At 38.0% G+C, this 10,946-nt stretch overlaps 3 protein-coding genes across 4 annotated transcripts; 1 reads left to right on the top strand and 2 right to left on the bottom strand.

Moving 5' to 3' along the window:
* Positions 1 to 14: 14 nt before the first annotated feature.
* LOC129791444 (myosin regulatory light chain sqh) lies at positions 15 to 1,457 on the bottom strand. Its single transcript, XM_055829622.1, has 2 exons — positions 1,326 to 1,457; positions 15 to 772 (listed from the first exon to the last, which is right to left on the bottom strand). Exon 2 carries the CDS (start codon positions 769 to 771, stop codon positions 247 to 249), a length of 525 nt encoding a protein of 174 aa, XP_055685597.1. The 5' UTR covers position 772; positions 1,326 to 1,457; the 3' UTR covers positions 15 to 246.
* Positions 1,458 to 1,511: 54 nt separating this feature from the next.
* Positions 1,512 to 2,331, top strand: LOC129791445 (uncharacterized). The gene is made up of 2 exons (XM_055829623.1): positions 1,512 to 1,783; positions 1,848 to 2,331. Exon 2 carries the CDS (start codon positions 1,851 to 1,853, stop codon positions 2,256 to 2,258), a length of 408 nt encoding a protein of 135 aa, XP_055685598.1. The 5' UTR covers positions 1,512 to 1,783; positions 1,848 to 1,850; the 3' UTR covers positions 2,259 to 2,331.
* On the bottom strand, positions 2,271 to 8,558 carry LOC129791441 (peroxisomal acyl-coenzyme A oxidase 3). Of its 2 annotated transcripts, none has more exons than XM_055829618.1 (5): positions 8,100 to 8,558; positions 4,363 to 4,681; positions 3,533 to 4,294; positions 2,999 to 3,467; positions 2,271 to 2,934 (listed from the first exon to the last, which is right to left on the bottom strand). In XM_055829618.1, the coding sequence occupies exons 2-5, from the start codon at positions 4,663 to 4,665 to the stop codon at positions 2,387 to 2,389; spliced, it is 2,082 nt and encodes a 693-aa protein (XP_055685593.1). In that variant the 5' UTR covers positions 4,666 to 4,681; positions 8,100 to 8,558; the 3' UTR covers positions 2,271 to 2,386. The 2 variants fall into 2 exon arrangements, with proteins under 2 accessions (XP_055685593.1, XP_055685594.1); XM_055829619.1 differs by lacking the exon at positions 8,100 to 8,558 and adding an exon at positions 6,192 to 6,248.
* Between the last annotated feature and the right edge of the window lie 2,388 nt (positions 8,559 to 10,946).

Below are 10,946 nucleotides of genomic sequence, written 5' to 3'. Positions count from 1 at the left end.
GCAATAAAAAAAAGTTTTTTTTAGGTTGCCTTAAAATTTATTCAATAGAGGAATTTTTTTTACACAAAAAGTCCAAATAAAAACAATTTAATCGGGTTAATTAATTAATTAATTAAATTTTCTTCCAAAGTGCAGAGGAAGGAAATGCATTTCTGGGGGTCCTGGGGCCCTCCCGGGGGAATTTGGGGGTGTGTGCACAAAAATACTGAAATTAATCGCGCTGAAAAAGAGATTTGGGGGGCGTTTTTACTGCTCATCCTTGTCCTTGGCCCCGTGTTTGAGGATTCGTGTGAATTCCAAGTAGTCAAAGAGACCATCCTTAATGGGGGCCTCCCGGAACATTTCATCGACATCGTCGTCCGAGAAGCGATCCCCCATTGTTGTGAGGAGCTCACGCAGCCTCTCCTCCGGGATGAGCCCCAAATTCTCCTCGTCGAAGCACCCGAAGGCATTCTTGATGACATCCTCCGGGTCTGTGCCCTGCAGCCGTTCCCCGAAGAGCGTGAGGAACATGGTGAAGTTAATGGGGCCCGGGGCTTCGTTCATCATCGCTTCCAGGTACTCATCAGTGGGATTCTTCCCCAGCGAAGCCAGCATATCGTGCAGATCCTCCTTCTCCACGAACCCATCGCGATTCTGGTCAATCATATTGAAGGCTTCCTTGAATTCGGCAATCTGGGCCTGGTCGAACATGGCAAAAACATTCGAAGTGGCACGCTGGGCGCGCTTCTTGTTGGTTGCACGACGTCCGGCGGTTTTTCTGGAAGACATCCTGAGGAAGAAAAACATTTTAATTGCATTTTTTCATTCAAAATAATTCAATTTGTGTGCCAAAACAAATCTTTGTTTACAATCCCCCCCTCCTCATTTGTGGTATTAATAAAATGGAATTTCTTTCGCGTGTGTCACCCGCGAAATTGCCATCGCGAAAATGTTGTTTTTGCAGCAAAATTAAACGAAGAAAATGATTTCCATAAAAGGAATTCAAAATGTAGCACACACAAAACTTCTTTTCCTCCCCTCTCTGCTCCACCATCTGCTTCAATTCTCCCCCAATTCCCCGGGCAATGAACGCAGGTCCCCCGGGAGATTACGGGGGATGCGATAGGGAAGTAATTAAAACGATGACTAATTAGAATTTCCGGACACAAACAGAAAAAAAAATTGAAATTCCGTGTAAAATTTCTTTGTGAGTGACGTCACCACCTCAAGACGGGCCCTGCCCAAAAGAATTGCAATTTCGGGCACTTTTCGCGGGAATCCCGTGGGTTTTCCACGAGAGTGTGATTCAGGAGGGATTAAATTGAAGGATTTTGCGGACTTACTTTGAATTTTATGATGATTTTTGGAGGAAAATGAGAAAAAATCGGGAGCACTCCTCAAAAATTGTTTCTTCACCACGAAAAATGTCACTTTTACTGAAACTTTCACCACAAGATAATTCAATGACCAACCACATGTGGCGCTGAGTGTGTAGTGGTGAATATCAAGGAAAATAACGACAATTTTCTGGACTTTATCTCTTGAATTTCCATTTGATTTCCCATTTTTATTCGTGATTTTGATAGTTAATTAAATCCTTTGAATTTTCCTCTAATTTGCTTGCACAATCATGTTGATCATGTTAAATGATACGGATTTTTGGCTTTAACGAATTGCGCCGTCAAAATTCGCAAAAACTTCAAGATGGTTAGTTTTTTGTTGACATTCTGAGTGTTTTTTTTCCAAAATAGTCAAGAAAAATCTATTTTTTCACAAAAAACACAAAAACAACACATTTCTGGTAGGAATGATTGAAGAAATTAATGGAGTAATCCTTTCTAAAGAGATATTTTCTTGATTTTCAGGCAATGGATTGGATAAAAGTGGAAGATTCGGAGATTGAAGTTCGCGATGTTAGTGTTCAGCGTTCCTATCAGGATGATGAGGATTCCGGAGACGATCCCCTGGCCCCGGGAAATGTAACCAGCACAAATGGCGAATCAGGGGAATTCTCTCAACCCACCCCCAAGCGGGGGGAGAAGCGAAAAAACAACATGAGCACCAACGAGCTGTACAACAACATCAAGAACCGCCGGAATGTCGTCAAGAGGATCGCCTACGGACTGACGAAGGAACTCCAGCTCCTTGAGAAGCGGAAACGGGACATACACAGTGAGTTTATGCAGCTGAAAAGCCTCAATGAATACTACAAGAAACTCGAGCACAGTGTCCTACAGATTAGACAACACAAAAAGACCACTTCCACCGCCAAATGAAATCTCTCTTACTTTCTTTCCTGCATCCCTTGTATTACGATGGTTTTATTGAATACAAAAAATATTCCTCAAATGGATGTTCTTTCCGGGGGATAGAGGGGTTGGGGGGGGGGGGGTGGGGAGAGGTCCTAAAGTTTGGACTTGGGGAAAGGTAAAACATCCCTCCACCAATTTGCACGCTCCAAGGCACCGGGATTGGTCATAAATTCATTCTGGAGATTCTGATAGAGTAGTCCATCGGATTTAGCAATGACAGAGTTGAGAACGTAGTCAGGGGGCGCTAGGGAGTCCGCCACGGTGACTGCGTCTGCCTTGAGGGCGCGACAGCTGCTCAGCAAGTTGCTGCGAATTGACTCGGCAAAGGTGGCACCTGTGGCGAAGCTGCCCTGATAGAATGCCACCATGTGCCGATCTATAACCCAGAGGCCGTATATTTGGTAGATTAGCCCAAGGACGGGTTCTAAGCAAGTTGCTACGTCGGATTTCAGGCAGCGCAGCCGGAAACTGCTTAGAGCGTAGAATTCGGCATAGAGAATGGAGAGATCCTTCGCCCTGTAGACTTGGGTGTTGTTTTTTGCCTCAAATGGGCACGCTCCATTCTCCTTGGCTACCTTCATGTCATTCACGATGGTTTGCATTAACCAGCACATCAGCCATTCCAAGCAATGATTGATGACTAAAACAAAGAAAATTTAATGATGATTTTACTCTTCAAGTGGAATCAAATAAGCAAAACTCACATTGCCAGGATGTTATTTCAAAACGCTGGCTGAGGCTACTAAAGGTATTTCCGAGGATCTCTTTGCGACGCTTAATAAAATTCACCGTCCCCATGGGGCTCTCCACACCATCCACCCATTGGCGTAGCAACCAATTTGATGCCTGCTGCCCTAGCACGTTGTTATCCCCTTCGTACGTGAGGCAGGCATCGTGGTTGTTGCGCAATTCTCCCAAGTTTGATGCCTTGAGGTAGCCATGACCCCCACATGCCTCCCTAGCTTCCTGGATTGCATCACGTGCCGTCCACGTGTACATGGGCTTTGACGCGGACACAAGAGCATGGATTTCCCCAACACTCTGCGAGAGCAAATCAATCCCATTGGAATTTGCCTGGGATTTCTCAATGGTTTTCAAATAGAGATCCGTAAGGCTGTACACGGAGGTCTTAAGTACGCACGCGGCGGCTAGGTAGGGGAAGATTCGCCATTGCTGTGTGGAAGGAGAAGAAATATTAAGGTAATTTCAAGGGTTTAAAGGCTAAAGTAAGGGCTTACATGCAGCTGATACTCGAGGATCGGCTGTTCAGGTCCAAACTTATCGGGTCCAAATTGCTTCCTTATGGCTGCGTAGCGTACAGCAATCACGACAGAGTGTGCGAGGGTATTGGTGGCTTCCTGCATAATTCCCAGACGACCAGCAGAGAAACCCTCAAGGGCAGCACCGAGAATCTTGCTGGGTTCACTAAATAAGCTCATGTATTCCCCATCTTCGTTAACACTGCCCGTGCGATTGAGAAGATTCTCCCGGGGGATGCGGTAGTTTGTGAACATCGCGAAACCATTGTCAATGCCATTGAGTCCAATTTTCTCCCCCATATCCCCCACGAGGACACCCGGGTAGAGTTGGAGATTCAGTGGATTGCGTATGGGTACGAGGAACCCATGGAGCCCGTGTGCCTGGCCGTCAGGCGTGAAGAGATTAGCAAAAACAATGGCAGTAGTGGCGGTTTTCCCGAGATTCCCAACCCAGCACTTGGCTGCTTCGAAATCGGGTGTGTTGATGATGAATTCCTGATTTTGCGCATCGTACGTTGCTGTTGTCCGGATGCGCTTTGTATTGCTTCCATGAGCCACCTCCGTGATGGCTAAGCAGGTGACAATCTCACGTGACCATGCAGCATTGTAGAACGATGAATGCTGTTCTGTGCCCATGGCACGGAGGGTATTCTGGAAGAGGCCAACCCCCAGAGCAATCTTTATCGATAAACTAGGGCAGATTGCATGGAGAGCCTCATTGACGCTCATCAGGAAGCGATACTGTGGGGAAAAAAAATCAAAAATTAATCATTTTTTTTAACTAAATGGATGCGTCAAGAGATCCTCACTCTTGGCAGGTAGCCCATGGCGTACACCTCCGGAGGTACAATGTCCAACTTTGCAACGCGCATCATCTGCTTAGCAGCAATTTTCTTCTGCTCATCAACACTCGGTGTTGGTTTGATCTTTGCAAACAACGGCTCAGATTCTAGCATTTTCCATATTTTATACTTGAGACGGAGGGAATTAATGTCCTCCAGGACGGTCTTTAGCTGTCGAAAATCAAATGCACTCTGCTCTCTGAAGGCGTCCAGTGGACCAGGTGGCCAGTCTGGGACAAAGTTCACCTCCGGTGTATGTGGTTCAGGCATCGTAGTGGATGAATTCCTGCACAAAAAAGGTAAGAGAATCGCAAAAAAAAATCATGAATTTGTTATTAACGCCTCGATACGCGCCATGATTATAATTTAGAAGAGATGAAGAGAAAAAAGAGAAACAAGTTTGGGGGAAATTAAGCAAGAGCAGAATATTAATTCAACCTCTACGGAATTAATTTGAGGAAAAAATTATTGAGTAAAAAAAAGCTTAAAACAATTCACAAATCTTAGCTTTGAAGCTTTTGAGAAGATCATCGTTATTATTGGATCTTATCCACCTTTTTCTTCTAGTATAGAAAGTTTCAATTCCATTTGAATAAACTTTGAACCTCATTTATTTAACTCTATCTGCACTCAATGATACTTCAAATCTTACTGAAAAATCTGGTAAAAATGCTTCTTGACATTAAAGTAATAAAATATGTAGACAAAAAATGCAAGTTAATGAAGGAAAAAGGAAAATTTTTATTATGTCAATTTTCTTCCTAATAAATTTTAAGTATCATTAACTTTTATTACACACTTGGTAAGATCAGACACATCATGATAAAAAAGTAGGTATATAGTATGCATAAAATTAAGCATAAAATCGTTGCTTTAAAAAAAGTTTTAAGATATAAACACAAGAAAACATAATGATAGTGTAAGTTTCTTTCTTTAAAAAAAGCTAGTAAATATAAAACAGAAATGAGAAGAAGTAAAATTTATTTTTGAACTTTTATCTTCTGCTTAATGTCAGCTTAATAGACACTGGAGAAAATACAAAAAAAAAGAATTTTAAAGGATGTTAAATAAACTTTAAAACTGTCGTAAATACTCTACAGATGTTTTAACCGTTTTGTTTTAACACTTTTGGAACTTTTTTTTTAAAACATTGGTTTTGCTTAATTTTATAACTTATATACTTTTAATAATTCTTTCCTAACGTTTGGTCGTTCCTTTTTCAACGTTTGGCAATGTTTTCTAGGTTTGAAAATCATTAAAAACAATTTTTTTTCAAGTAATTTATAGCCTAAAATAATACCTTTTGACTTATAATGGGCAAACACCCTCTATGGCTTAAAGTCTAAATCGTCATATTGAAAAGCTGTTTAAATAATTAAAGATTTATTCATTAGAAATTTTGTAAGGAATTTTAGTTATCGTGGTAGGTCAATTTTAAATATTTTTACTAAAGTTTTAAAATAAAAACACAGGAGAAATAATAAAGGGCTTTCAAGATAAATAACGTGAGAACGTTCTGTAAGGAAAGTTTAAGGCCATTTAGAATTGTTCTATGCTAGGCTACCTAGTCCAGTAGTCATACACTAATTTATTAATGTTTCAGGGACCACTAGATGCTCAAAATGTAGAATTTTAAAATGTTTTTGAGGTCTAAAATGGATAATATGTACAGCTTGATAGAACTTCTTTGCTTGCTTAGAACGTCAAATCCTATTGAAACTACAAAGCACCGTAAATAAGTAAAATTATTTAGTTACTAAATCATTTAAGTTATGTGGAAAATAAAGTTTTCTTACATTATGTAAGTCCTTCCTTCCTAACTTCTTGGTGGAACGTAATGGGAAAAACTGAAAAGCTCAAGCTCCGGTTCAAGTTTATATTCATTTTTTTTTAAACAATTTAGCTTAAACGTTTTTGTACTTAATTTTTACTGCTTAGATAATTTTTAAATTACTATGTAAAACAGAGCGTTAGAGAAAATTTCCTTAGATACAACTGGAACTTTTTTCTGATTTCTTCAACAAAACTAATAAAAAAACCCATAATGTTTTTTCTTAACTTTTTTTTTTACTGATTACCATAAAATTATTTATAAACTTTTTGTACATTTTCTGCTTTTTTTTTCTTATCAAAAACAACTTGAAGTGATAAAATGATAGTTTTTTTCTAACTATCTTTCGTCGTAAATCTATTGTTTTGCGCGAAATTGTCAGGAATAAATGTCGTGTTAATGTCGATCACTTTTTCTGGGAATTTATCGCCACAAATGCAAAAAAAATGATAAAATCTCTTTGCTTTGACTTGAAAAAAAAAAATGGAGCAGCGATAAATCAGTTTAATTAGACGAATTGTTCATTTTACTCCAAATGAAATCGATTTTTATTTGGTCATTTTGCAATTGAGAGGGAAGAAAAAAAGCTCTAAAAAGAAGTCTTAAAAGTTCCTAAATGAATGAATGGGGGGATTTTTTTTTGCTGCAATTGGATGTTAAACTACTGGAAGCCATCGACTCTTGGTTGAATGACACAGTCATTGATAAAATTCATTGCCGCTCTGTGCGGTAGATGGAATAAAATTAAATAATCCGCACAAAATTGTGGTCTCTCCAAAAGCAATTCTTCGACGACGCGATGTTTAAATTAAATTAAGCGGCGTGCAATTCAATTTTGCTCACCAGACGGAATTTTTATTATACAACACACCACAATAGTTTTTGATATTCGGGCCATGTGGGTGATGATAGAGAATTATATACATAGAGAATAGGCAAAAAAAGAAAAGAAAAAAGGGAAAAACAAGAATCAGAAAATGCCAACACATCACACGATCGCCGTACAACTTGATACTCGGTCGATAGAGAATTTTTGCTTTGGAAAAAGTGCTCTACATTTTGCGAGGACGTTCCATTGCGAATCTGCCTCTTGAGAGAATTTACACAGTATATATATACGACGCACAAATGTAAATATTTGCATATAGAAGTATCTCGTGTAGTTGGCGTATATCACGTAATAATAATACTGTATGAGGTGAAGAAGCAACGTGGAGAAGAATTCTTCTATGTGTGAAGAAGAAATTGAATAGGAAACTTTGGAGATGTTGGAGATGATGAATCAGGTGATTTTTGGCTAATTTTGAAAGTTATTTTATACAAGTTTTTGATCTTCTAGTTGTGTTGGTTTGTCTCTATCTGCCTATTATATTGAAATATTTAAAAATCTTTGAGAAGAACTTTGTTTTCTAAATGTTTCTAAATTACTAGCAGAAAAACTAGCTTAACTTCAACTAGCCTAACTCAAACTAGCTTAACTTCAACTAGCTTAACTCAAACTAGCTTAACTCAAACTAGCCACATTTGAAGATCTTCTAAAATTAAGATCAGATCTGGCTCTTTCTTATTTAAACAGAAGATTCTTATTGATTTATCTAATATAATCAATAAAAACTATTCACGCACAACTGTTAAAAAATATAAATAATTAATTAAATCTCAAAATAGTCTTCTAATAACGACAACTAAACCACATGGTTTGATGATATTCTACGAGAGGTGTTTGAGCCGTTTGAGCGCAAGGTGTAACGTACAATAGAGAATTTATTTTCGACAGAACCCCCCAAAAGCCCCCATCGAGAAGGCAACGAAAAAAATTTCCATGCTGAGAGCAATGAATGGGTGCTTGAGAGAGAAATTCGCAAAGACTCACCGCGCTTCTGGATTTGTGTGGATGCTTCACTTGTGAAAAAGACTCTATGGGCACAGAGTGACTAATAGACGCTAACCAGGAATTTGTGCTTTATAGATGGGAGAGAGGAAGTTGATGGAAATGTCCTTGACGGAGAGTGCTATGGTTACGCAAAGTTGCCGCACTTTTGGATGGGCCCCACACACACGCACTATTGAGCTACTTTCCGGTGGGGAGTTTTTCTTGTCAGCGCGCCCCCCGCTAAATCACATTGCAAGGGATGAAATCACCTCCGGCCAGAGATCACTAAAAATATATTTTACAACAGTAACCGCGATGTGCAAATGTGTGGCTCTTCTGCAAAACTTGGCGCTTCTCTCTCACTCTCACACCCAGATAACACGCCGTGGACGATGCTTGTGGCAAAAGACTTCCCACGTGAGACGAGGCCGCGAAGAGACTGAACCAATACCGCGAACAACGAGGAATATTTAAAAGCCGGCCGGCTACGCATCTCAGTTTTTTTCTCACTCTCCCGCGAGAGAACAAAGAGGTGGATAAATGTTTAGAATTAATGATAAAAGATTTGAGAAATTTTGCTTAAGAATATAATATGATGCGAAGGATGAATTTCACTGTTTCTTATATGTGATCGGATTTAAGATCTGTGATTCAATTGATCTTAGGAATCTTAAAAAATGATCATTGAGCTTACAAAAAGTTTAAATTTTTATCTACATAGTACTATATGGACGATGGTTCTGTTGTTAGGCCTCATCCGCTATTCGTTTCTAAAATATTTAATTTTTCGCAATGAATATCATTGAGAATACTGAGGCTACTCGGAAAAAAGTTTTTTGTAATTTACATGTCAGATTTTGATACTTTTTTGATAGAATCTTTTGAAATGTTTGGTCAAAAGACAATCTTGCAAAATACGTGTAAAATCTATGTGCAAAATCTTGTATTTCGGCAAATTTAAAGTTGCTTTGTAAAATACATGAAAAATCTATGCAAAATCTTGTAAATTAAAAAACTTGCCTTTGTAATGTGAAATGAATAAAAACAGTTTTTCATTGCGTACCTATTCTTTATTATAATTCATTTAATTATACTTATGCATTAACAATAGTTATATAAAAATATTATAAATAATTAGAATTAATATATTTCTCCGTTAATAATATTTTACTCACAAATTCTTTATCCATATTGAAATGCGAATTATAATTTTTATTTATTTTGTTTAATATTATAATATATCGAGGGCTGCATTGTAAAACCGGCTAAGTCGGTGTGAGCTCCGAACCGACTTAGCCGGTTTTACAATGCAGCTTTTTTAAAACATCTTTGATTTCATATTTTTTTTCAGAAAATTCTAAATAAAATCTGACATGTAGTTACAATATACTTTTTTGCGAGAATGATGTATTTTCCTCCCTCAGCCAACTCCCTTGCTGACTTATCATTATATTTTATTAAAAATAATTACCAGTACGTATTCGTTTGGTTCTAAAATGCATTTTTGATCGTAGAAGGTCTCATATTATTTGATGGATCACATATTTTATCTTTATCTGATCGAAGCTTAGAACAATGAGCTGCCGCGTACAGTATTGGATGAACTTTAGATCAATTTCACTGCTTTCAATCTAGCCAACAACAATGCCACAATTGAGTGGATCAACCTGACTCATTTTGTTCTTATTCTGTTTCCCAAAGAAGGTATGGTTTGGATATTGCAGTGGTGTATAGTCCTTAACCACAAAGATCGAAGGGCCAAATGTTCAGGATACCTGAGATGTAGGCAGGTTAATCAGTAAAGCGGTACATTTTGTTTCTTTTCGCGGTGATACTGATATGTTCTGGCGACATACGAATATTCGGAGATAGACTCCTTCATATAATTCAAAAGGGCTTTACATCCTTTTTTTTGACCCGAAATTGAAGATTTGCTGATATAATTCGCTGTTTTCTAATTTAGCAATTTCTGTTTCACTAGTCTCATTTGAGTCAACGCATTGCACACCAATATTCCGGGGCTCCCCTGCATATTCTCTTAAGAATATCTTTTGTGAATAATTAAAAAAAAAAAACAAAGTATAAGATTCATGCAAAATTATTCTAAATATTAAGTTCTATTCTGCAACCAAGAAATCTTTGAAATTTAAAGAATTTTTTCTAAAATTTCAAAGATTTCTTGGTCGTATTTTCTACCGTTTTTACCACTTTAACGTCTTTTTAATACTTTATTATAATAAACATTTTGTCTCGTGAAATTGACATGGTTAGAATTCGCATACTTTACCGCCTCTTGAGGCATCACAGCAGGTGAGAGAGCATAGAGAGAGAGCATAGAATTCTGTAGTCACGCCACGACGCTGTGAGAGGAGAAAAATTTATGGCTTCGCGCATCTGAATCCACAAGTAACACACACTGTTGAACAACAAAAAAAGGTTCTAAAGAACGAGATAGACGAGGCTGTCTTGCTTCTTCTCATGGGGGAATTTCCCTCAAAAAGAGAAGCAAAGTTTGCGCGCCTAGAATGTACGCTACTGAGCAACAGTTGTTTTTTATCTGGTGGTGTCGTCAAGTGGAGACGCCTGGTGAAAGCTACAAAAAGAGCTTTCAGCGATTGATTTTGCCGAGGATTTTGCAATAATTGAAGCGTCTTGTTGGAAAAAGCCCTAATTCTATAAATCTTTTTCTGTGAGAAAACATTGAATTATTTTATATTAAGTTAATAATAACATTTATAAATTGTAAGAGAATTTATTGCAAAACTTCCACTCGGTCAAATAAATTGCATTAATACTTTGTTTTCAGTTCAATCAAAGCTGCAACAACAAAATTGCTCCAACTTGTGG

This window comes from Lutzomyia longipalpis, chromosome 2 (assembly GCF_024334085.1).
Source record: "Lutzomyia longipalpis isolate SR_M1_2022 chromosome 2, ASM2433408v1".
Taxonomy (NCBI): domain Eukaryota; kingdom Metazoa; phylum Arthropoda; class Insecta; order Diptera; family Psychodidae; genus Lutzomyia; species Lutzomyia longipalpis.
Note: the sequence above shows the minus strand (reverse complement) of the source record. Positions and strands in the feature narration are given on the sequence as shown.

Excerpts from the sequence above, each read along its gene's own strand:
- LOC129791441 (XM_055829619.1), bottom strand. Across the intron at positions 4,295-4,362 it reads CCATGGGCTACCTGCCAAGA|TATCGCTTCCTGATGAGCGT; the intron begins GTGAGGATCTCT and ends TTTTCCCCACAG. Across the intron at positions 2,935-2,998 it reads TGAAATAACATCCTGGCAAT|TCATCAATCATTGCTTGGAA; the intron begins GTGAGTTTTGCT and ends TCTTTGTTTTAG.
- LOC129791444 (XM_055829622.1), bottom strand. The coding sequence starts at position 771 with ATGTCTTCCAGAAAAACCGCCGGACGTCGTGCAACCAACAAGAAGCGC.
- LOC129791445 (XM_055829623.1), top strand. The coding sequence starts at position 1,851 with ATGGATTGGATAAAAGTGGAAGATTCGGAGATTGAAGTTCGCGATGTT.